The following is a 27667-nucleotide window of genomic DNA, read 5'->3' as shown; positions in this document are numbered from 1 at the left end:
CAAATACGCCCAGCCCTGATTGAAACATGCTGATGGTACTAAAATCTTATTATTTCATTCCAAGACAATTCATTTAGCTTCTTTCTCAAACTTTTTTATGACGGGTTGTTAAGCAACACACGCAATACGCCATAAAAATGTTCTTTTCGAAACTATAGTGATTTGCTCATTGAACACTTTAAAAAAAAAATAAAAAAAAAACTTTGTATCCTGAAAAAAGTATCATGGTTTCTACAAAAATATACTATGCAATGTGTCTTGAGCAGCCAATCAGCGAGTGATTTCTGAAGGATCATGTGACACTGAAGACTGGTGGAATGATGCTGAAAACTCAGTTTTAAAAAGAAACAATGTTCTGTTTGACATTTTAATGGGTTTTACTCATTGAAAACAGGACAATTTCGCTTAAAGCTACACTGTGCAATTCTTTTAGTTTATTCTTAGCTAAAAACACTTAGTTCTTTCAAAAATATATGTGCACATTAATGTATATTTACTTTGTTCAAGTAATAAAGTATTCTTGTGAGTGTATAATATACCATTGAAAATACATACGGGTAAAGGGTTCTAATGTCGGTCGCCATGTTGCCCCTCCATCTTGAAAGCACATTAGCCATTAATTAAAGCTTCGCCTTTCGCGTTTACGTTTGAGTTAACACTAATGGACGAGGTCGAACTGGAAGCCATGTTAATCTTGGACTGCATTGGCCACCGTAGGAGTTAAAACGAAATCGGAACTGAGAGGAACAGAAACTAATATTCACTGGATGGTCATATACCTTTTCACCGCTAGATGGGGGTAAAAATCACACAGTGTAGCTTTAATAAGAAACCAAACACTTTTTTGTTGTTTATAATGAGCTTTTATTTAAAAGCACATGTATTAGAGCTAAGTACATTTAGCAGAAAAAAAACAACACATTTTGCTATTATTTATTTTGTACAAAATGAGACAATACAAAAATACTAAAAGTGAATTTGATACAATTGAATGTGTTTTATTCAACGCTTATTAAAAACGTACTATTACAAATCTACAATAGTTTAGTTACCTAAATACAAAAATCTGTCAATCAATGCTCATAAAAGCAGCACTTTGTAAATAACACAGGTCATGACACATTGCCTTTTAGATTCATAGTGGATATATCTAAACACGTTCAGAAATAATATCTTACATAGTTAATTTTAGTGATCTATACATTATTTATATACTTCTGAGAGAGAAATAAAACGGTCTGTTGAAATGATAGGACGGACTATACAATGGGAGGGATGTGCAACACATTTAGAGCTTGAGTTGTGTTGTATGGATGTGTTCTCTGTAATAGTCAGGCATTATTGTACAGCTGTTAGTGGGGACAGTAGACATCATCACGATAGGATCACAAAGGCTAAGAAAAGGCATATATATATATATATAAAAAAAAAAAAAGTCCACAGTTTTCTTAAGTTTCTTCACATGGTAACGGCAAACTGCACCAGGACTGGCTGCAGAAACACACGCGACACATATAAACACACACAAACGTGAGACGGAGAGTCCTGCTGAAGGACCCCACATCCCCTTAACCCCGTCAGGGTTTGGGGTAGTTTGACTCTTGCCAGGACAGGCAGAGGGCACAGGTGGCATTAAGGGTAAAAAACACACAACTAGAGTTGAGTGATTATGTAGTCGGAAGGGAAAGAGTTCAAACCAGCCAGCGGAAGATGCTCGTTCCCAGTTCCAAAAAAAAAAAAATAAAAAAAATTATGTGCCAGTGCAGTCAGTGAGAATCAATCCCAGCGACCGTGGTGGCGAGACACAACTCTACACCATCCTCCCCAACTTCTAACTCCGCCCCCTGTGTTAGCTCTGACCAATCAGATGACAGCGAGGCGGCACGGCTCAGCCACGCCCCCAGAGTTCGGGCATCGTGAAATCATTTACTAAAATAAAAATCTATTTGAAATCAGTCTTTATCTATATATAAAAAAAAGTCCCGTACCCACCCACCCGCCATTTAAAACCCGTTAAAATGCAGTTAGGCCACTGTTCGGGTAACAAGATCAGCTTTGATGGGTGTTGATCTCGTGTACACACCTTCATCAAGCTTCTCAAAGCTACACTTCTCAGATAGCGAGTGGTGACATTTAACAATGAACTTGGATATAGTGCTATAAGTTATTCTTCTTTATATTGTTAATACATCTGTGCTAATTACATCGCAGGTAAAACGAATCGTTCCTATTAATAAGGAATTTGTTGTCCTATGCGGTTACTGAAAGGCCACAGAGACAATGGAAAGAGACGGTCAGAAAGAGTGAAGCGCTGGTCACATGACCAGCCTCACATTCACCCTCTCCTTCCTTTCGTTGTCGCTCGTTAACGCATTCTTACATTTCTGTGTATTATTTTCGTCAAAGGGCCGGTTTGCCCGAGCTGAATTCATTCTCCGCAACAAATTACGCAACATTTCGAGAGAGAAATCACTTTTTTCTGTTAGTTTTGTGTCGGTTTTGCCTTCCAGATTGGGCTCTAGGATAGTGAGGTCTTTATAAAGTCTTAATAAGAGTCAATAGGATTGTCTCTGTCCTGTCCCTACATTCTACTGTCAGATGAGAGAGAGGAGGTGTCAGCTAGGCCGTAGCTCCTCTGTCACAGGTGGTTGTTCTGGTTTCTTCAGGGGATGGGGGGGAGGGGGTGAGGGACGGGGAGATAACAGACGGATCCTCCCGTTCCCTCACTCCTACACCATGTTGTGATGGTTGTTCCTCTCTATGATGTCAGAAGAGGGGAGGAGCTCTTTCTTGATTGGCGAGGGAGGTGGAGTGGCAGCCTTGGCTTTGGGTTTGAAGAGGTCCGATACATAAAAGGCCTGGAAGAAGAGATAGAAAAACAGAAATAGATCATTTATTTGAGAACCAATGTCTTCCCAGAAAACAAAGGATGCAAATTAAATCACGTTATCCACAGAATGTGATTGTAATACACAAATAACAAATGGCTGTCAGTGATGTGGTGGTGTTAAAAATATATAAAAAGCCTTTGGCATTTTGAATGCTGTTGAACGGATTCTTTAAGACCTCTGATTGGCCATTAAGTTCATGCGCTCAACACATGTGTCTGTGATTGGCTATAATAATCAACACTTCAAAAACATGTAGTCTTCCCCGAGTGCTTATTCTATCAGTCTATCAGTGGATATTTTTTTCCTTTGGTTCCCCCTTTAGTGATCACTATAACCCCTTAATTTTGTCACATTAGATCTATATTAGTTACTTGGTTATGGTTATGTTATGTAGGGGAGCTGTTCATGAAAACAGTGTTTGTTTTTCTGGGATGGATGGGATGACTTTGCAATCGAAGGAGTAGAGGAGTTAAATTAAAGGGATACTCCACCGTTTGTTTTCATATTAAAGGGTTAGTTCACCCAAAAATGAAAATTCTGTCAACCCTCATGTTGTTCCAACCCTGTAAGACCTTTATTCATCTTCAGAACACAAATTGAGATATTTTTGATGAAATCTGAGAGCTGGATCACTCCTGCATACTATTCCATAGGCTTCTTGAGGAATTGAAACTTGCCGGCCTCGAAAAGTTATTAAAGACATCGTTAAAATACTCCAAGTGACTTCAGTGGCTCAATCTTAAGTTTATCAAACGACGAGAATACTTTTTGTGCCCAAAAACAAACAAAAATAACAACTTTATTTCAACTATTCACTTCCTTCTCTATGGGCCTGTAGTCAGTTAACGTAGTGTGATTGCGTAGAGCTACGTCACACGTAGACTCACTATTGGCCGACGCTGGTCATGTGTGTGATGCGTGTGACGTACAACAACAGAAGCTTACGCTGTTAAACTAGTAACCTGACTCAAGGCAGAGAGAGAAGTAAATGAATAGTTGAAATAAAGTCGTTATTTTATGTTTTTGCGCACAAAAAGTATTCTCGACGTTTGATAAACTTAAGATTGAGCCCCTGTAGTCACTTGGACTATTTTAACGATGTCTTTAATAACTTTTCGAGGCCGGCAAGTTTCAATTCCTCAAGAAGCCTATGGACTAGTATGCAGGAGTGATCCAGCTCTCAGATTTCATCAAAAATATCTTACGGGGTCTTACGGGGATTGGTACAACATGAGGGTGAGTAAATACTGACAGAATTTTCATTTTTGGGTGAACTAACCCTTTAAACTATATCATTCCCTTAATTACAGTAAGACGAGTTGATGCATACCTCTCTCGTCTCAGTGCGTGCACTCAATCGCTCTGGTGCGCGAGAAACTTCGATAGCACTTAACTAGCCAGGTTCATTCATTAGGATCCAAGCAGAGAAGCCAAACACCTCCACGTTTCCCCTATTTAAATACAGTTACACAAGCAGTGTAACTAAACCAAGAATGGCGACACAAAATAAAACGTTGCACTTTTCTAAGCGTGTAAAGTGGATAACTATAATGCATGGCGGAATACCACAGGAAATGCTTGGAAGCACTTTGACTCAGCGCAGTAATATCATCACTCGTGAAAAATTCTCTCCCTCTCCGGAGTGATGATATTAGTGCGCCGAGTCCATATGCTCCCAAGCACTTGCTGTGGTATTCCGCCGTTTGGTCGCTTCTCTGCTTGGATCCTAATGAATGAACTGGGCTAGTTAAGTGCTATCAAAGTTTCTCGCGCGCCAGAGCGATTGAGTGCACACACTGAGACGAGAGAGGAATGCATCAACTCGTCTTAATTAAGGGAATGACATCGTTTAATATGAAAAAAATGGTGGAGTATCCCTTTAATTTAACTCATCTACTCCTTCGATTGCAAAGTCATCCCTTACATCCCAGAAAAACAAACACTGTTTTCATGAACAGCTCCCTACATAACACGACCATAACTAAGTAACTAACATAGATTCTAATGTGACAAAATTAAGGGGTTATAGTGATCACTAAAGGGGGAACCAAAGAAAAACAAATCCACTGATAGACGCTCCGCTGTGTCTCTGTGTAAGCACTCGGTGAAGACTACATGTTTTTGAAGTGTCGATCATTATAGCCATTCACAGACACATGTGTATCCCTTTAACCAGCATATTATTAAACATCTCAGTTACCCCTATTCAGACACATATTTTGGAAGCATTGTTGGAATTTCCAATGGCCACATATGAGCAATATGGCTTTTGAAATGTCAGATGATATAAAGGCTGGCATTTCATCGCCCGTGTGACACGGATATGAGGTCACACGCTGATAAGAGCGGCCAATGCCTTGAGTCAGTAGTAAAGATAAAGAGGAAACCCCTCAGTTCTTTTGTTTCAGCCTTCGACTATGAGGGCGTGGGGAGTGAGGTCAGGATTAATGGTCTCACTTGGCGTGGGAAGAACTTTGCTGTCAAGGAGAGATGCCCGACAAACCTCTCTTTACATTCTAATGACATCACTGGCAAAACAGGAAACCGGGGAGGGGAAGAAAGGAAGTGTGCCCTTGGCATTATACTAGGTTTGCACCCAACGGATTTACAAAGAGCTGAAAATATACAAGTCTGAACCACGGGCTTTTCATGCCAAAGACGGGATGCTTTCACAGTTATGCAGGCATAAGAGAGGCCTACGGGATATTTAGCCGTCTACACACCATGAATGTTACTGAAGCATGCAGAACAGCTGAGCTGGACCACAGCAACGTGGAATCACCGATTCCAGAAAGCCTGCCAATGCGTAAACACATGCTCTTTATGAGTGTGTGAAGAGTATGGGGCCAGTGTATGACAGGAAAAGAGGTCAGCTAAATTGTCCTGACACGCTTCAGGTCTTGCTGTCAGCCCGGCCGCAGTGATGCACTGCCCTTGGACGATGCCAAGGGGTAAGAAAAAGCACACATAGACTTGCACACAGAGTTAAAAAAAAAGAGAAGGGATTTCCTATTTGGTTATGTGAGTGACAGGCCTGAGTAAGCAAACTATGACTATCAACAGGTTTGTAAGCGTGTGCGTGGAAAGAGATAGAAAGTGAACAGAAAGCCTTAGAGAGGCCATCGGAGTTCTGGAATCATCTTTCCCGCAGCTGTTCCTTAGATATCCTCTCAGTGAAAGACTCCATCCTCGCATACAAAGAGCGCTTTATCCAAAGGTTACAGTGGACGAGTTCATCCTATAGGGCCTCCTGTGAGGGTCTCCTGCCCATATGAGTGAAAGCATGCCAGAAAGATCATGACATTTCCAGAGTGACCTTTACATCACACTGGAATGACATCAGGAAACTGGATCTAGAATCTCTGCTTGTTTGCTATTACGAAGGATTTCAACGTAAGAGGAAGGATGTCTGATATGGGCTTTTAAATGGCAAGTGAATATTCATTTGTAAAGCAAAATGAATGCCCTAAATTGTAATTTTTAAAGGAAAAACTGAAAATGCTACAGTAAAAAAACTTAAGAATATACAGAACAAATTTCACATTATATGCCATTTTACAAATTTGTGGTTTTGTAAGTAAAAACTATGACCAATAAAAGGGCATTCCCAGCGTGGCATCACATATTCTATATAAATACCTTTTTCCTCTCATTTATGTTTTTTGTTGTTGTTCATTAGTCTTTGTGTGCATGACTCAGTGCACCGTCTATATATGAGCATTGGCCATGATTTATGGGCAGAACACTTACGATGAACACAGGTTACCATCTGTTTTATTATTATGTTGGTTATCAGTACATTTTAAAGTAAAATGTTCAAGTTGTAAAATTCTCAGGCACCATTATGCAATCCTTTAACACCTGAAAATTGTCACTGTATACTTTACATTCATTTCAGGAAATCCTAGCTGCATTTTTTATGCCATTTTTTTCAATTCCAATCAACATTATAAGTGTAAAATACTTTTTGCAGCCAATGTATGCGAGTAAGACTAATACAATTTGAATGATATGGTTCTTTTAGTACCATATGTGTTGTAATTCTCAAAATTCATGTTTTTTTGAGAATTTTTGAACAATTTATGTTACACAGGGTTGACAAGGCTTCTGTCGATATCTCCAAATCTGGAATTAGATGTATGTAATTATGCAGCCCGTTCTCATCCCAAGGCGTCATATACTGACGCTTTTGACATTTCGTCTACATCCAACGCACATGGCACCCTTTAGCGTCAATATGAGATGCAGATATATGTGGACCAAAAGGCGCCTCCTAGTGGTCTAACCCTAAACCTAGCCATAACCGAACAAAGCTTTGTGCGTGTTATATTGACGCTAAAGGGTGCCATGTGCGTTGGATTTAGACAAATTTTCAAAAGAGTCACTATATGACGCCCTAAGATGATAACGCTTTGAATTAAGTGTTATCACATTTGCCATCGGCTGAAATCTGGCATTCAGCGGTACAGTCCAACATGACGAGTCGTCTCTCACAATAATCACAGGCAGCAAATGAACCTGTGTCATGGGGTGAGTGCTTCCTGTGTTACAGCCCTCTGTCTGAAAGTGTTCTTCCACAGCAACTCACTCCATTGTGCTCAAATGCTCAGTCAGCACCAGGAAGCTGTTTTTCTTGTTTGTCTAAGCCTGTGGATGTGCGTTGACCTTATTGTGGTACCACTTACTGCATATAAAGGAAGAATTAAAATTCACCTTTTAGGTGATGTAATACATTTCTGGTAAACACTGTTGATAGAGGAAATAAACAAAACAAACACGCCCCTATCTTGATGCCTCCCCCACAGTAACGTACACGCTATGCAACGGCTTTGGCTGAATCGGCTGTGCTTGCCGCCCAAGGGTATCAAAATCGTGTTTTCTATGACGCTTTCTCTTTAAAGTGTAACGTAAGTGAAAACACTAGGGCATCCAGTTGCCAAATGTACTATTTTAGTCTCCATCTCTGTATTATATCTTATTAAAGTGGTTGACATCATCTACATGGCAAGCTAACTGCTCCACCCCGGCACTCTCACAGACAATCACTTAATCAGACAGGAAATGACACCAAACAATTTGTCATCATCCAACATTTGCCAGAGTCTGAAAACATCAGCATGGTGTATACACTCATTTTGGATCCCAGAGCTGTGAGGGCTTACCGCCAACTCAATCCAATCTAGTCTCAAACGAACCTCACTGAACTTCTGTCGCTTTTCACTGATGGCACTGACTGGCTCTATGGGATTCAACTGAACTGTGAACAGGTTCATAGATGTCATGGGTGTGTACACTTGTGTGTGGTCCTCCATTGGTTTGGGTGTGCCTGATCCTAAAAGCGCCAAACACAGCACATGATTATGTGTGAGAGTGTGTTGCTTATGTTATGCATGTGTCTTAAATTGTAGCTTCAGGCACTGAGCCACGATCTGGATAATAATTGTGGAGACCAAGTTGCGTTTTGGCTGCTCGCTCTCCTGCATAACATTAGTAAGGTTTAATAACACTGTTAAAATTTCCGCTCTTCTTACACACAACCACACTATTTTCGGTTTGAGATGGTCTCCGTTACCATGGCTACTACAAGAGTGTTGTGGCGGCCAATGGAGAAAAAAATGAAGAAGAGTGAAGCTCAGGCCTGACATTTGGGAAAGAGTGATATCAGGACAACCATGTTACCACCCAAGCCAGACGAGAAGCGCTTAGCTATGGACTATTATTGTTGGAGGAATTGGAGTCCAGAATATTGACCATTGCTCTTGAGGAATGGTGGGATACTGCTGACCAGGATCTGTTGTGGTGTGAGAACTCAAAGGGCGCTGTGGATATGGAGAGAGAGTGGAAAGGGGAAAAGGCTGTTTGAGCGCTGGCCTCCAGCTGTTTCCACCCTTGTCTAGTCCTGCAGGAAACACCTCTGCAACCGAGCCAACCTCTCACACTCTCTCCATCCATGTCAGCAGCTTAGAAAGTAGGCCGTGTTTCATCACATGAACAAAACGCTCACGCCACTCTCCAACAGGAAGAACTGGAGGATGTGGCAGCGGTCAACAGTCCAAAAGACAAAGAAGGAAAAAGTGGATTTAAGTCTGAATTTTAGTTAAGTAACACAGTTAAATATATGCCAAGATGCTTGATTTTAGCAATTGTAACAGGGAGGGAATCTTGACAAAATCTCTGATACAAACCAGGTCTGAGTATAACGAATTACAATTTTTTGAGATTAAACGAAATACTGATGGCCAAGTAAGCATTGTGATGCTTGACATTTCGAGTTTCCCTTGCATGAAACATAGGCAGACTGGCGTTAATTGCTGTTGTGCGATCAGTTATCTGTGGGCATCACAGTCTAACAGCACCTTGAGACCTGATCCTTAGTATGGAACATGCGGTAAGTCTGAAATCAAAGAAGTCTGAAGTCAAATTGTAATATGGCCATAACTCACCAAGACCTGTAACTTTGCACCTTTTCTTTGAAGCCAGCCAGTTGGATACCAACCCACACTTACAACCTTTAAGCATCTTTAAACACAACCCCCTTAAAGGGATACTCCAATTTTTTTTGAGAGGTGAAACATATATTTTAAGCTTGACTATAGGTGCTGATTACTGCTTAAAGTGATACTCCACTTTTTTTGGAAATAGGCTCATTTTACAACTCCCCCAGAGTTAAACAGTTGGGCTTCACCGTTTTCAAATCCATTCAGCCGATTTTCTGATATTTAGAAGAATATCAGTAACCAGACAGTTTCTGGTCTCATTGACTTCGGTAGTAGGAAAAAAAAAAAGTACTATGGAAGTCAATGAGACCAGAAACTGTCTGGTTATTGAAATTCTTCTAAATATCAGAAAATCGGCTGAATGGATTCGAAAACGGCAAAACTCAACTGTTTAACTCTGGGGGAGTTGTAAAATGAGCCTATTTCCAAAAAACGTGGAGTATCACTTTAAGCAGTAATCAGCACCTATAGTCAAGCTTAAAATATATGTTTCACCTCTCAATCATGAACTTTCGGAGACTACTACCTGAGAAGTTTGGATAAGGTACACTGCAGCCTCGGGTGAAAAACCAATCTGTGATGTTTGGGGATATAACTTTGGCATGTTACCATGTGTCAGTTTCTTCTAAAGACATGCACCTTACTTTACCTCTATAGGCTCCATCAGAGCTTTGATTATTAGTGATAATCTAATTGGGCCTCTAAAGTGTTCACAGATGAGGAGTGGAACAGATTCCAAATGTAGGCTCATTAAAAACAAGTATACAGACGGGGCGCCTTGATCTGTAGTGAAAAGGATCTCATTTCTGCTCTCTCCTATTTTAACTTGTCTGCCATTTTTTTCTTTTTCCACACAGGGAAGACATTTCTCCAAGTTTCAAAGACTGTATCCTACACCTTAAACCTGAGGGGTTTAAAGAAAATCATGTTCATCAGAAGCTGATAATTAATTCAAGCAAAACAAGAATTTCACTAAAAAAAAAAAAAAAAAAAAAAAAAAAAATCTTTTTAATGAGGTTCTTAAAGGGTTGGCAAATGCCTAAAACTACTCTTGGAAAAATCGAAATGCCAATAAATAAAGACTAGAGCCAACTGAAAAGTGAACGCCACAGGTTAAGCAAATTCAAGGACTTACGATTAAATGTTTTGTAGGTTCACGATACCAGTAGAAAGATGTTTGGCCAACATCCGTGCACCATAAAAACTGTGCTCTGTCACAACCAATTAAATTGAAGAAAGACACTCCTAAGAAATTCTGGGAATTGTATTTTGATGTATGAGAAACACAACTCAATATTTCAATTCTAACACTAACAATTTAGTTATTTTCCCCTCAGTTGTTGTAATAATTAAGATGGGGTGATATCTGTGGGAAGAGGTCTTGGTCTCTTGAATACCCCACAACCCCCTACCCCCACCTAAACTTGCGGGCCTAAAAAACGTTCGCCACCTCCTTTACGGTACACAAAACATCCTGTTTATCAAAATAGATAATTAACATTGTAATTTCTCTAATAGAGAGAAATACCAAACACAATCCAGTAAAGTGAAGTTTTGCTTACTGCAGGGAAAGTTTGGCACTAACGAGTGTGACATGTGCCACAATTATGAAGTGTAAAATTCCTTTTTCCACAACCCCCCTTCATTTGAGAGCTGGTAATGGTGCAATTGAGGCAATATGCTCTGCATTACTAAGAAAAAGTTTATGCTTCACTGTGATGGTTGAGTAATTTTGTGGATAGGGGTGAAAAAGAGAGAGGGTGGGTTCTGGGGAATGTTGTGGTCTAGTTCTAGATATTCCAGATCCCCTTCCGACCTCAAACTCTGGATGGTCTTCTTCTGTCTTCACTACCAGATGACACCAGATAAAGTCTGTTCTTAGTGGTTCTTAATCAGATAAATCTGTCTCTAGTTGAGTTCAAACATAATAATGTACTCTCACAAACTATATTTACAGTGAAAGAAAAAATATTTTCATGTTTCAAAGTGACAGATTAAAACAGGAAAACATGCTATAATGTCAAACTTGTCGGGCTGATAATTGCCAGCACATTTACGAAAGGAAAGTTTAATTAGTTCTTCTGGCGTTAACACTGTGTAAAAAGTGTTTGTTCACCACTTTCATTAAAAAAATCCAGATGTTATGAAGACAAGAAGATCGAGGCCAGTGGTTATCAAATGTCACAAGTAGGAATTTTCAGATTGTTACACTTTCCGACCAAAAGACACAAATTCAAGATTGACTCCACAACAGACTCTTTTCTCCTTATTTGGAAACCTGAAGCATATCTAATGAATAAAAATGCAAATCTGTACTCACTATGCAGTAGGCCACCAGGGCTCCCTGGACAAAGCCAGCCAAGACATCAGTGGGGTGGTGCTTGTGATCAGAGACACGTGATAAGCCGGTGTAGAAGGCCATCATTAGCAAGGTGAACTGGAGAAGGGGCCTTAGGAGACGGGCTCCTCGCCACGTGAACCGAGACTGCAGGTAGAACTAAAGAAAAAGAGATGGAAAGGCATTTTAACAATGGCAATATGTGTAGAACATGTGTTTATATTACAAAACAGCTGAGAAATGTAAAAAAGGTAGAGAAATGAGAGAAAACCAAAGGCAGGTGAAGAAAAATACAGTATTTGAGGGGTTGAGCAGAGAATGAGAAAAATGAAAACTTAACTGAAAAAACTGACATTGAAAAAAAACCCCAACAAACTAGGGATGTGGTCTCTCTTTCTCTAGTCACCAAAATCCAAGGACCTCTTATAGAGTTTGCTTTCTGGGAACAGGAAGACTCATTAGGGTAAGAAAACAAATGAATTGAGGGTTATAAAGACAAGGGGAGGATGGAGGTCAGGAGGACAAACTGTTGACGACGCTCTGGCGGCCCATCAGTCCTGAAACCCTTCAAATTGGGTCAGTCAAGGACCCTGTACTCATCACCCTCTTTTAATCATCAATCACCACACGAGAAGGAAAACTTCCGTTGTGTTACGAACCACAGCAGACAACAGAAATCTCTGAAAACACCCTCACTCACAGACATTAACAGATAAACACACATGCACACACTCAGAGAAGGCCCGTCACGATCTGTTAGACAAAACAAACAATAGCCATCTTGCGCTTTGAGCTTCCAAACGAAGGTGTGTACAAGGTCATGTCTGCTTTCCTGAACAGCTCTCTCCTCAATCTGAAAGCATTGTGTTCATACAAAGGAAGGAATCCCTCCCTGAGGATGTTAGGGAGTTGGAGTTTCCTTACTAAATGAAGTTCTCAGACGACGTGAGAATGGGTGTGCCTGAACGAATCTTCGCAAATTAACTTTTGATAAATGATTGGAGTTATTCACAGACACCAAAGTTGACGTCGATTGGATGTCCAGTGTATTTAACAAAGCCAAAGATTACAAGCACCATATGTTCAACTCACCTCATAGGCAGTAAGACTGGGTAAATAGAGGCCTCTTCAATCATTGTAAATTGATCTTATCTCGTAAAAACATCCCTCAGAAAGGAAGGATGGTCGAGCGATAACCATCTGTGTGTTTATGTGTGCCTGTGCGTTTGTGCCTCAAATCAACTGGAATCCACATATGGCCCAAAGCAGGAAGTCTTCAGAAATATACTGAAACAAAACTTTCAGCCATTTTGCCTGATTCAGCGATCATTTCTTTCTCTCACGCTACTGTTTATGAGCTGTTGGGTTTATAGGTGGTTAAATAGAAGAGTTAGATGTCACAGATGAAATGTAGATACTTGCTTGATTATACGGCTAAAGTTCATCTTTGGCCAAACACAAATAAATCAATTCATACTCGCGCTCATTTTGGTCCAGCTTGGCCTCAATGTTGGCAGCAATGAGAGAATTTCTAACCAAGGAGCTGTAGCTATTTCAACCACGGACTTTCATACACTTGGTATTAAGTTCCTGCAGAGAACTTACAATTCACAAACGTGTCAATAAAGTCTTTGATAAGGCCATTTAAATGCAATTGGATGTTCTTCAACCACAGATATGTGGCTCACAGAGATAGAGGCCAGTGTCTGCCTATGTCTGTCAGAGACTCACTCACTACAAATAAATTACAAAAGTGACTCAATAAATTAGGATTGTTAAAATGAAGAACATCCATCTGCATGAGCAATCTCTGTGTTTTTATCAAATGTTCTTTGGCTTGAGATTTAAGATGTTTCATCACACGTCACGGATGAAAAATTGAGAACATAACTTTGTTTACTGTTTGATTTATTTCTGAAGGCTTCCAGAAATGAACCCAACAAATAAAAGCTATAAATAGATAAAATAGCAGTTGGTTCTCCAAATGACAACAATGACATTCTCATGCTCTCCTTCGCTCCAACAGCAAATGTTGCAATGCAGCACAAAGCACGGAATGTCATTGTCGTTTCACTTTAAAAAGTGGCCACAACAGAAACAAGGCAACTAGGGCCTCTGGATGGCATCCGCCATATGCTCATTTACACACAAATTAGGGGTGTAAAAGAATTCAGTTTCAGAAAAGAATTCACAGTTATACACATCATTAGCATTAAGTATTTTTTCTTTGCATCAGCATTTGCGATATCCCTAATATAAAACTTTTCTACACTAAAAGAGCAAAGAGAGAGCCCTGGTATATGTTGGGATGTAAGAGGTCATGGAGGGGTGATGTTCGACACACAGGGAGTCCGGCTGACGCTGATCTCTAAAGCTGTACGCCAGCATGTCTGAGTATGGAGATGTAGAGATGAGCTCTGTGACTTCTCCAAACTCTTAAAGTGGCTCTTTTCCTCAGGGCAAGAGTGGGGTCCCGCTCCACACGTAGGCATCCAAGAGCTGATAAGAGCAGCAAAGCCTGAGGACCATCAAGGCTCAGATACAGCCCATCAAATCTGCCTCTTAGCGTCTTGCTATCAGTTTAGATAAGCCAAACGTGCCACAGACGTTGCGATCAGAGACGGTGTTGTGTATATGGCTATCTCATCTCAGTGCTTTGTGAGGTGGTGGCAGCAGGATTGGCAGACGGTGTGGTCTTGGATTCCTCAGCGACATCCAAACCCAAAACACAAACACATACACACGCCCTGTGCCCACATGAGTAGTAACACAGCCTTTTGCAGATAAGATGCTCTGTCCCTGCTGACAGTCTCCATTCAGTCTCTTCCCTGAAGGCAATCTGGGTCTTATCATCAGATCTGATGCAGAGGCATCAAATGGGACAATGGAAAAGATCCTGGTGGGCTATTAAAGGATTAGATCTAGAAAAATTCTGTCATTTTACTTACATTCATGTTGTTCAAAAAAGGATAAGGATAAATTCTGAAGACTGTACTATTCATTCTATTAAAAAGTACAAGAAATTCAGAAGTGATAGCTTTGTTTATATGCGAATGTTAAATTGTTCGACTTCTTGTCTGACTTCTTCAGGTCATAGAAGCAGCCAAAAATTGCAAGTTCCATCCAACTTTGGATGGGAAACAGAAAAAAGCAAGAGGTACCAGATGTGGTATAACAAATCATGTTCCTTAACCAAAAAGGTGAGTGTGCAACATTTTGATCATGCTGCTGTGCATGGTTTGAGGTCATTCTGAAGTGTTTTTGCACAGTTCTAGTAGAAAACAGTCAAACTTTACCACTGAAACCTTCTCTATCCTGATCTCAGGTCCAAAAATATTACAGCGAAGCCAAAACAGCTTCACCACATGGTAATGACCACGACGTGCAGAGAAATAAGCCTTTGAAAAACAACAGGTAGAAGACTGGCTTGTCTAAATGGCTTTGTGCTTGTTTCAACTCTTCCTGTGATCTTTTATCATTCAAAGCCTCTTCTTTTGGTCTCTATGGCAAACTTGAGCTTCTTCTGTCATTTCTGAGAAGTTCAGTGACACCATAGCCAAACCATAACTCATGGAGTATGAGTGTGGAGGTCATACTGAGAGGCTAGGAAATAACCAGTTTCCTGCCCACAAAAAAAAAAAAAAAAAAAAAAATTCACACATACTTGCTCTCCAGAACAAACTGATATGCTGATACAACTCAATAACCACATGAGGTTGACCAGCCACTCTGCTATTGAGCTAAATGGATATTGTGGTGCACTTAGACCCCTGAATACACCATTCGACTGCATAACCATGTGAGCTCCACTCGTTCACCTTAATCTCCCTCACTGGCTTCTCTGCAAGAAGATACAGGAAAAGTCTGTATAATGTGTCCTGCACTACCCTGATCCGCCAATAGTTGGCGTTAAAAACAATTATGCTGCTTAATATTTTTTTGAGTTATTTTTTTAGGATTCTGAATATGGTGAATATTAAGTTTAAAAGAACAGCATTTATTTGAAATAGAAATCTTTTGCAAAATTATTATAAACTACTGTCACTTTTAATCAATTTAATGCATTCTTCCTAAACAAAAGTATTAATTACTTTGAAAAAAAAAAAAAAAAAACCTTTGAATGTTATAACTTGAGTTAAATTTATAACAATTACCAAAAAAATGTTTTGTCATTTTTTTTTAATACTTATTTTTTTAGTTTCTTAATAAGTTTTGTCTGCTGCTTCATAAAGAATTACCACAGGAAGTTTAATAGAAAATTGAATAATTTTGATCTAACAATGATAATGAGAAATCAATTATGGTTTTAATTTGTATATTAAAACTGACATTTACCTGCTGCACTGGTGAACGTTTTACAACTTGGTAGAAGTTTTCAACTTGCCTTAAAAATGCAAACTTTAAAACTACAGGGGAAAATAAATTAGACATAATGCAAATTTATCTCGGTTACTATGTAACGATTATGGTGTGTATGGTGGTATATTAATCAGGACATCGAAAAAATTGAGAAGGTGTCATTGATGGAACAGGTGTGAGTTGTGTCTTGAGGTACTGTGCCATAATGACTCATTCGCCAATTTGGTGAGAACAAAGACGGTCTAGCTTTGACCTGGGTTACGTGTGTGTGCAAATAAAAGGGGATCACAAGACCGGTGTGAGCTCTCATTATGACCTTAGCGTCTGACCCATGAAGCATGACAGCTAGACTGAGATAATTACAGGGAGCGAGGCCAGGAAGGAGAACGCTCCAGTCAATAAGACGGTATCGCTCAATATGCCTACTCAGGGAAAACTCCTTCACTCTTGCTCTTTAGTTTATTTCAGCTCTGTAATTCTGCTTATCATGCTTTGTTCTTTGATATCTCAGAGCATTATTCTCTTGTTTTTAACTCTGAAGGCCAAAAGCAGACGGTACAACAATCTCAGAGTCACTCTGTATCTTACCATAACAGTCTATTCACGTTATAATGGAGTCTGACTAAACTTTGGCTTTGAAAAATCTAGCCGAGGTTGTTTTTTTTTAATAACATTGGAACAATTTGCCCCAAATCCAGGGTTTAAAATCAAGATGAAAATTGCCAAGTGACTACATGCAATAAGACATGTTGAAATCTGTTTTGAAGCTGGAAATTCAGCTTTTTCGGATCCTGTTTTTCTGGATGCTAGCTTTTCGCCATGACTAATGACTAACGCCATGCAACACTAACTGACATCTCTCCTACCTTGCTAATCGTGATAGTTTAAAATACAGCAGGTTTACGTGTAAAAACCGATTGCTTTAGTCACAAAACACTCAACAGTACCTGCCTGGGGTCTGGTTCTTAACGTACGGTTTCCTCTTGTATAGGAAGTGTTCAGGTCAGTGTTTTGGGCGTCAGGCCAAGCTGTCAAAATCACACATTAATTTAACGGCTGTTTTGAGGGCATTAGAACGAACCCTGCATGAGTTTTAACAGACTTGTGGCCTCACACACATATTCTCTATCCCTCTCCTAAATTCCAACTTTGCGTACTCTCAAATAATCTCTCAAAACACTGAGAGTGAACATCTGGCCACCTCCATTAGCAGAGCGGCTCCACCTCCGTCCGTCTGAAAGAGTGAAAGGTGGAGGGGCCCATGGAGATGCTGATGATTTAGATGCAGGAAGAAAGGAGGAGATAATAGGGAGGAGTGTAGGGCATTGTGTGTGAAAGGGAGAAAGTTTGAAGCCTTTGAAAGAGGTTTTACATACAGTGGGAGACTCCAGGGAGGCTGAGCGAAAGCTGGCTTTGTGTGTATGTAAAGCTATATTGGGGATTCTGCATAATTAGAATAAAAAAAAAAAAAAAGAAGAAGAAGAGTGTGACCCATTCAAAAAGAGAACAAAAATAAAGCATTAGGAATAAAGGAGAAATGAAGGAAAAAGTTTTCAGAGAGAAAGGACGTCTATACAGCTGCACAAATAAAAACAGGTGGAGTGTGTCCATCTGGGGGATGAACAAGGAAAATAACAGTGACCCACACAGTCACCCTCAGAGGAGGGTGAGGGGCGACAGAGGGTCCCCTTCTCATACTAGACATAACAGTCATGAATGGATGGCTTTTTAGTAAATCAACAAAACTATGGCAGTGCATGTACTTACAGCCAGGTACAGCATGGTGTACATTGAAAATGAAGCATGTCCAGAAAAGAAGGATTTCCTGTAAAGAAATGAATGAGCATTTAATCAAAATGTTCATTTGAATTTTAAAATAAACACATCGCATTTATTTACTCGGGAAGTTTCCGCCATTTAGTCGATTTTGCAAATAAATACATACGCAAAATTCTCTAAAGTTTACATACTTGAGTAAGCACAAACCGACTTGTTAACATGAATACTCGCCAAAATGGGAGTTTTGACATAACTATGTATGTATTTGACCATTCAAGTGCAATTAGCCGAGACAGAGAACTGAATTGAACTGAACAGAGAGTAATAACTCTATTTAACATGTAAGTAACAGTCACGTGCCCTGTATATTCTCTGGTATCTGCAATATGAAGTAGCCTATTAAAATCAATAGATTTATGCACATTTCGTTATGTAAAAGTGATGCATCGTGCAACCAAAACAAGGGAACCCATGTGCATGTGAGTCCTAATTATCTCACCTGGCTTCTTGTACTTTGCTGTAATCTCCACGGCATGTGTATTGAGTAATATATCCCAGAGAGCAGTTGATGGTAGAGTAGTCAAGATCACAAACACTTAGGAAGTGCGGCCTCATCCGACCAACCGAGACCTTGGCGATGTCTGTGAATGATTGGCTGACGGCGCAGCCGAAGATAAACACGCCCACTTGTCTGTAAAGGGCGGAGACATATGGGTTTCCCACGAAAGATTTGGAGCCCTGGTTCAGGTAATGGATCCTGTAGCATTCCCCAATCACGATCTAGAGAACGGTTCATTTTCAAAGACAAAAGATTACTGACGGCTAAGATTAATACTACATGCAGGTTCTGTTCCAAAACCTAGCGAAACTCTAAGAGAGCATCATATACGTATATCCTTTGCGAAAAAAGCCAATCCAACAACGGATTGTGCAAAGATCTATCTCCAAGATGGTAGATGAGCAGAGATGCTGATTATATAAATATTTTATCAATACTCAAACTCTGTCTTTTTATAATTGCACGATTATATAAATATTTTATCAATACTCAAACTCTGTCTTTTTATAATTGCACTGAAAAAAAAATGTATTGATAGTTTTATGTATTTTTATTCTTATTAGAGCATAAACACTTTTAGCTTAGCAACATGCTAACAATAAACTTTATTGAAATTGACAGAGTTGATCCAATTTGTGTGATGCTTGGCGAGTTGTTGCATACGTAAAGTGCTCCAAATCGTTCACTTATCAGGTTCCATGATGGTTAGGATACCTATATAGACACTAACAAGCAAGGCAGTTCACTAGGTTTTGGAACAGAGCTAAAAGGCCAGTAACAACATAAAAGTAGGGTAAATTTGTGAAGTCACCATAAACATTAACATGTCACTGCATATCACAAGATTTCAGTGGTCAGGTCATGGACATGCAAGTTAGTTTGCAGTTAGGAAAGCACACTAATCAAAAAAGCAAGAAGAAGAATGAGTGAAAGAAATGAGAGAAATAGTAATGTGAGTTATGACTGAGCATGGCCTGCCTATTGCTGGTGATATTTTAATGATATGGAACATATGTTTCTAAAGGTTATGTCTTTCATATGAGCAGATTTTAAAACAGAGGTCTGCACCATTTGAAACCAAAAGGACATAAATTAGAGAAGAGAGCGGTGGGCTATGAAGTACACAAACCATGCCTTAATGAGATATACACTCTGCATCTCTTTTTTTCCCCTCTTTAAACTGAAGTGGAACGCTGTTGTGTTGGTAGTGAAGAGTGGGGCTGCCTTCCCTGAGGCCTAACCAAACTAGGACTGGAGACACTGCTAATTAACTACAGCTGTGTGAGGGGTGCCAACACACCCCTTGTTTTAATCATGAGAATTGCTGAGCATAGGAACATGTCTACTCCAGACAGTGAGACACGCATGTCTCCATAGGATCCCCATGAAGTCATGGTTTGGTTATATGCCCGTTTTCAGGGGCTCGTACTTCAAGACCACTTCCTCGTCTTCACCACTTTATTCCACAAAAGGCTTGTCTGGGATGTTGAATTTTTGTTTTGAAGTTAAAATAATCTGGTTTGACATTGCACTCTTTCTTGTTCTTCGTCCTACATGTGTCCTGCAGGTGATTAGGTTAATTTGTGAGAGGTTAACCCTTCGCCAGCAGTCACAGTTTTTCATTTTATTTAGCTTTAGTTTTTAACAGTAACTTTGCATTGCTGTTTTTGAGAATCACTTTTTTGAGAAAGAAAAAAAAAAGTCAAACACAAAAAGAACAATGCATCACAAAACATGCAGACAAAAGAAGACGGATCAGAACAAAGAGAACGAGACTGGGGAAGAGAGATAGAGATAGCCCTGACCATGATAAATCCCTTGATGTTGAGTAATTCAAATATAATAAATTAATAGATGGGATGGGGTTGGCTGGTTAATGGATTTAAAGAGGATTATGGGTAGGATTCTTTACTATAAAGTTATTTATTTCTACACTGATCTAATAGGGGATGAGGGATGTAGATGGGAAGTTTATATGAATCAGTGGTAGATTTATATGAATATATATATAAGAGAATAACTTACAGAGAGGATGACAATTAGAATGCCAGCGGCAGAGAGCACGGCATCGCTTATGGTGTCCCCGTTTTTATACGGGTACTGGATGGACTGGTCACTGCAGTAAAACCCGCGATGGTACGGCTTGATTGTGCTAGTTTCAATTATCAGGAAAGGCAGGACAGCTACAGCGAAACACACACACACACACACGGAGAGAGAGAGAGAGAAGAAGGGAGAGAGAGAAAGAGAGAGATTTCAGGTCAGTCACAGAAAGACACACGCAGGTAGCGGCACAGCACAGCATAGCACAGCACACGGCAACCGAGGATTATGGGAAAAACCAGGCAGGGGAGGGGGGTCTGACATGGTAGCTCGGTTTCTGAGAGAGTGCACGGCTAAATATACTTGATGTCTACCTTTGATTGGTACAATGCACTAGCAGTTTCTGCTACATAACAGCTATAAAATAGAACGACTCTCTCAAAAGACTTGATTTCCCATGCAGTCGCCCCACTCGCCTGGCCCCATGTCCCCTGTCTGAGGCCCCTCTGTGGGGCACTTACGCTGGCAATGGGCAGGAGGAGGCCCACGGCAGTCAGCACAGAAGAAGGCACAGTGCTGTTTTTATAGGCGTAGCGGATACTGTCGTCCGCGCAGTAGAACCCTCGCTGGTACGGCTGCACAGTCGATTTATGCAACACCATCGAAGGCAGCATGACTACGCACAAAACACACACAGACCCCATAGGGCGTGTCATGATACACACTTACCTGAGAGGGCAGGGATGTTTCACATGACTTGCGACACATAAAGCGTAATATATAGTGAAAAATACACTGCAAAATCAGATTGGTTTTTTGGTTTTTTTGCCCACTGGCAATTTACTTTTCTTATTTTGAAGCATACTTCTGAAAAAAAGAAAAGAAAATGCCAGTGGAGTTGGAAAAATAAACTTAATTCAAGATATATTCTTTGAAACTAAATATTGCATCTCAAGTAAACTGATCTTGTTCAAGTGATTTTTTTTAGATGTATTTTATTAGGGCTGTCAAACGATTAATCGCATCCAAAATAAAAGTTTGTGTTTACATAATATATGTGCACTGTGTATAATTATAATATATATATATATATATATATATATATATATATATATATATATATATATATATATATATATATATATATATATATATATTTATTATATCTTATATTTTATTTTATAAAAATATATTTAAAAATATATTTATATTTTATAAATATTTTATTTATAAATAATATTTTTTATTAAATATACATGCATGTGTGTGTATTTATATATATATATACAAAATAATTACACAGTGCACATATATTATGTAAACACAAACTTTTATTTTGGATGCGATTCATCGTTTGACAACCCAAGTTTTTACTGTAAAAAAATTATGTATATACTGATTGCAGTGTAAAAAGCTTGAAAACAAAGTGCAAAAAGCCTTAAAACTAAGCAAAATAGCATTAGATGTTAAAGGAACTGAAGAACTGATGAAATTAACAGTTAACTAAAATCGACACCAACAGGCAAACTAGGAAGTTCTTCTAGCCTTTATCTAATCTTCTAAACAAAGCATTAGCTTAAAGTGCTGCTACTACAAGAGAAGTGTACACAGAACCTCACAGAGCACACATAATGTACTGTGTATCCAATACACATTGTCTTGAAGTGACAGTTTGCGTGTTTGCTAATTAAGTAATTTGCCAAGCAGCACAAAAGCAAGAGAAGATTCCCTTCCCTTTTGCTTGGGTTCAGTGCTATTGTCAGTGCAAAGTAGCTTAACAGCTAAAGACAATGCAGCCTAACGCCATTAAGCAAAGCTTTAACGCAAACAATACTGTATGTAGAGCTTCAGAGAACTAATTCATTACAGATAAGACTTTACAATGAACACCAAACCAATCAAAGTCTAGCATTCCATGTCTCTTTGGTTTTATAGGCTAGTTTTATTGAGGGGTTCAAATTGTAAAGGGTAATGTTGGGTTTTAACAAGAACAAGGGTGATGGGTGCCTTTACATTGAGAACTTTGGAAATTCGGGATCAGTGTGATTTGTTAAAGTCCTTCTCAAAACCTAGCGAGCCGTCTTGCTTCCTAAATTTGCATTTACATCTTAACAATCATGAAACCTTCACTGTAAAAAAATATATAATAAAAAAATAAAAAAATATATATAAAAAATATGTAATTGTTTCAATTAAAAAAAATGCAAGTGTTAGCGCTGCATGTTTAGCCAACGTGAAATCTGGAGGTGTACTAAGTTACAACTTGGATATTTAAGTTACCTAAACGTACATTTTTAAGGCAGCACAAACATTTAAAGTTCATTTTTATTAATTGGAACTATCTACATAGGCAACAACAAGCAAATAACACTCAATTCAAATAGAGTTTGATGTTAGCATGTTGCTAAGCTAACAACAATACTTCGACAATTGTAAATTTACAAACCATAAAATATGAAAAAAAAAGTATAGTTTGGGTTTAACGATTGGGACAAAACAAATTATCTTAGGAGGTACCATAATGTTGTTGCCTATCTGGAAGAACTTACATAGGGATTGAGACTATGATGCTTTCTAGGTAGGCGGCTCACTAGGGTTTGGAACAGAGATAGTATGTGGACATTTTGGAGACAGATTATATGGATTTTTTCAGGTTCACTTGTGGTTTTGCTAAAACATTTTCATAACAGTTTGGTTCATGTCTTTTTGCTTCACGAGTGAACTTTAATGGAGACACTTTTTGTGGTTGAAATCAAAAGACTGAAGACTTGTACTGAAGAGGGTTTCCCTTGGCATGGACAACAAATTGTTTGGTATGCATCTAAACCAGTGTATTTTTTTCTTTAAGGAACGGCAAAGATGCCAGGCTGGGAACACAGCCCAAAATGGCCGACTCATTAAAATGTCACACGTCCTGCAAAACACATGTCAGCTGTCATCATCTAGCCAATAGCGAGGAAAATAAATACGTATTTTCAAATCAAAGCAAACTAAACATCAGACTCAAAGTTGTGGTGGGAGCTTTGAAAAGTTCCCCTTGAAGGATTGTAAAATGTGTGAATAGCAAGAAAAACAAAGCTAAGCTTACGCCGACCACCCAAATGTCTGGAATGGTGTTTGGAGCAAAAGAGAGAAGGGGGCGTATGGGTTTTTTTGTGGTTGGCGAGAGAGGAGACTGCAGCCGCGGTGACTGATTCGTTCTAACACACACATACTCACACACACACATTCATACAATAAACCAAACCTTTAATATGCAAGATCATACCACTGGGAACAAGCACGTTTTGAAAAACAACGTTCCTCGATCTTCCCCCAGGGCCTCTTTGCTTTTCTTTGACAGAAAATCAACTTATTCCTCAACCTCCAAATACTTAAAGAGCATATTGCAGGTAAAAAAAAAATCGAAATTTATAGATAACCTTGTATGAAAATACCATATGAAAAGTTAATGCAGGATTTAAAATGTTTTAAAACAACATAAGGACACTAATTTAGAAGATAAAGTGAGCGTTTCTTGGACTGCTAGTAAAAACGGCTTTTTTTTCAACGTCGCGTCATTTGACGTCATAGCAGGGAGCCGCAGCCTCGGCTCAGTGAGAGCAGGCTGGTGTTCAGTGAGAGCGCTCGTCAGTCAGTGTGCTTTCGTTAGTTTTTGCATTTTAATTTATCATCGTCATGGTAAATATTGTGTTTGTGGAGATTGCAAAAACTCCAGCCTGTCAGGACTTCAAGATCGAGTCCACAAGTTTCCATTACAATAAAAGTGACTGTGCTATATAGCCTATCTTTCGTTCCTGGTGCGGTTTGAGCAGGTGAAGAGACGGGATTTCTCCTCTGCATCGGCTCGGGAAACGCGGTCGTGTGTAGCGTTCACTTCAGATCAAATGATTAGCATCCCGGCAATATGATGGAGTTCAACATGGTATGCCGAAGCATATTGATCGTCGTATACTACCAATGGCATCAAATAGTGTTATAAAGGTAACTTAGTCATGTCATGCCCTAAATAAAACTTGTAATTGAAAAACAAAATTGGTTGTTTAAATACTCAAACCTTTAATGTTCTGTTTATGTTATAACCAAGGTGAAAAATATGTATTAAAAATGTACCCGAGTATAGCCTATATGCTTTTAGTAGCCTATAGAAATATACTCAAGTAAAGTTTTTATACATTTAATAGTATATAAATCTACCCTAAACATACTAATGTCTGCTGGCCTGTTATAGGATCATAATAATCTGTACAATATTGTGAGCACAGTGTATATCGTTAGCGAACGTGTATACTATAAGCACGTCTCTCACCTAAAAGGCACCTGTCCTGTTCTCCACTGGTTCTCCTCACATCACAGCTCAATTTTTCTCTGACCATTCTGTCTGACATTATCCTGGCCTGTCCCTGATCTCTTTAGCATAGCAGGCTCATAACTTTATGGCTTGATCCGTCATACGAGTATTTCCTCAGCGTCCGAAATGTCATTGCGATTCATTGTTTTCCTGTTGTGTGAATCGACCGCTCTCCCGCTCATTGCGTCACGCCCGCCACGCCCATTTTCAGACGCGGAAGTAAAATTTTCTCACAAAAACGACTGCAGAAGCTTCTGTGGCGTGTTTATACGTATATTTTAAAGAAAATCTAGTTCCTACATTGTTTTTCTATGCATTGACTCGTTGGGTCCTCTAACCTGCAATATGCCCTTTAAGTGCAGAGTGAAATACATGTTCAAAGGAACATCATGTTGGTGTGGTTTTTAGACATAAGGTTGTGTACAACATAAGCTACTTCATTTACATGCACCTCTGTCCTTTTTCTACTTTCAGACGAATAAGCAATACTGGAATTAAAGGCTGTAGACACTTTTAACACCTGCATAAATAAAGGGCTTTGGGAGTTTTTAGGGTTCTCACACAGGTGCTTGAGTTGGGGACAGTCAAAGAAACTTGCTTAGCCAATTCGATACCAAGGGTTTGAGACCGGGTCGAGCTAAGGTACATATGCAGAAACACATTCCTCTTTGGCACTGCTTGTGATGTTTTCAGATCTGCTCTGACCACAAGGCCAAACACACTTAGAATGTCTGGAAAAAGCCAAGTGCTGGCGATCATATTTCATCATATGCGCACGCATGTTAACATACAGACAACGTATACTGTTTCTATTTCTGCCCGGGTGTGTGTATGTCTGCATAAGTATGCAGACGGTTAAAAAATTGCTTCATGTTTTGTATGAGATTTTGTTACTTTTATACTGAAAGAATGTTTTTCTCAACGGAAAAGTAGACAAAAACTATGATTTACAAATCAGTAAAAAGTTTTGTAGTTAAATAGGTTTTGTACTAGCTAAATAGTTCTGAAATGTGTGTGTTCGTGTAAAGACCTCCACTTTAATTCCATGTGAGAAGCCTTCTTTCTGTGCCCAATGATGTTGGCAGAGAGCCCGCATCATGCCAGCACGCTGTTGTTCTACAGCCCATGTCATCACCACGAGAGAGGCCTGGTAGGCTGAGACTCACTTACTCTCTCACTCTTCAGCAATAAAGGACAATCTTCATTCCAAGAGACTCAATCGGTCAAAACATCTTTACTCAACACACTCAAAAAACTTGAAGGTAGTGTTGAGCCGTGGTGCTTAGGTAAGAGACACAGGTTTGAATGTGGTCCAGATCTCATCTCATCTCTGGAAAGTGCATACATACAAGTTTCTGATCAAAAGGCACACATTACAGACCATTTTAAAAGACTGCTAACTTGTTTTGAAGTGCTTCAAACAAAACTCTGAATCCTGACAAACTGAGGCTGGGACTAGAAGTGATATGTTAGTAACTCGCTCTACTTAAACTTCCTGGTACAACAGTATGAGAGACTGAAAGAAAGAGGGAAGGGAGGAAACCACCAGTCTGTGTTCTGTGCGTAGTTAATTAAATGGAAATAAATTCAGTCTTATTCACAATGGACCCATGGCCACAGTTAAAGAGTGGTGACCTACAGAGACAAAGAAGTACTGTAGCTGTCTATATTAAACAGCTCTTATCAAATGTCAGGGAAGCCATGTGAAAAAAAATTAAAAGCTTAACTTTTGCCAAAAAGACCAGTGTCCTTATCAAGAGAAACTTACTCAGTGTCGGATATCACCAAATTTCAATTGTGAAAGTCAATGTGCAAATTATACAATGACTTTTGAGGTGATTAATCAGATCATGTTATTATTCAGACTATGTTATAAACTTACTGTTAATGGGTTTGTCTCACAAATGTCTAAATTGTAAATTAACTGTGTTTTTCACTGTTATTTATATCAGTATTGTTCAATTTTCAGGAAAAAAGTTAATATTTTGACAATTTTAACATATTACTTCCCTATATTAAACAACGGTATAATTAGACCCCCCTCGCCCCTCAGAGAGTTTGTCATATGGCTCTTTGCAACTGGGTTCAGTGCGTATGAACTCTCCATTAACTCTCTGACTTAATGCTCAATATGAGTGTAATGAAAAACAAGACCTTGAGCGCCAGACATACACCAGACACACTCACAAAACAATTATGAGTGGGTGGTAGTAGAGTGGTGCATTGTGGGGGAAATTTTTCTATTTGCATTATCAGATGTGGGCATGCAGCTTTTCTGCTGAAGGGAAAAGCTAGACACCAGTCAGTCGCTACTAGCAACCACTGAACCAGCTCTTCACTGAGCCAACCACAGCTGCTGATAGGCCAGAATGGAAATCATTTGAAGAAATCTATGTTTATATAAGAAATGTAATTATTCTTATTGGAGACAATTGACTATTGGTGGCTGGTTACACAGTCATAAACCCTAGAAGAAAAACGTGTTTGCGTGTCTTCTGTTATGGCATAATGCTTACAGCTTTGATTGCTTATTATTTTTCTGGGTCACGGCCACTAGAAAAAAGTAATGCAGTTACTTTTCACTGGAAGTAATGCAGTCTGACAGAAGTTACTTGTTAAACAACTTATCAAAGATGAAGTGAGTAATTTCTGTCACTAATGGCATTAATATATATATATATATATATATATATATCCCCCGTATGCCATTGGGTATGTGAAAAAGCAAGTCACACCCCAATCTAACGCCACTGGTTGACCCATTGTGACATTGACCCATCTGGCTGGTTTTCAAAAAAAAAAAAAGTATAACTAGACTTCTACCTAGGTAAACTATCTGTTGCGGATCCT

The 27667-nt window shown here is 39.2% G+C and overlaps 1 protein-coding gene across 2 annotated transcripts in view; it reads right to left on the bottom strand.

Annotated features, from left to right (window-relative positions):
* Positions 1-973: 973 nt before the first annotated feature.
* Positions 974-27667, bottom strand: part of plpp3 (phospholipid phosphatase 3) — a 40100-nt gene continuing 13406 nt past the window's right edge. The window contains exons 2-6 of one of the 2 annotated variants that reach the window (XM_039692588.2): positions 20988-21142; positions 18364-18644; positions 17853-17910; positions 11709-11885; positions 974-2858 (exon numbers count right to left, since the gene is read on the bottom strand). In XM_039692588.2, the coding sequence (XP_039548522.2) occupies positions 2730-2858; positions 11709-11885; positions 17853-17910; positions 18364-18644; positions 20988-21142 (800 nt within the window). In that variant the 3' untranslated portion in view covers positions 974-2729. Of the gene's footprint in view, positions 2859-11708; positions 11886-17852; positions 17911-18363; positions 18645-20448; positions 20607-20987; positions 21143-27667 lie in introns of both variants that reach the window. The other variant, XM_039692587.2, reaches the window with a different exon arrangement.

Source organism: Pimephales promelas, chromosome 13, assembly GCF_988280905.1.
Source record: "Pimephales promelas chromosome 13, fPimPro1.hap1.1, whole genome shotgun sequence".
Taxonomy (NCBI): domain Eukaryota; kingdom Metazoa; phylum Chordata; class Actinopteri; order Cypriniformes; family Leuciscidae; genus Pimephales; species Pimephales promelas.
The sequence above is the reverse complement of the archived record's forward strand: the minus strand, read 5'-3'. Positions and strand labels throughout refer to the sequence as shown.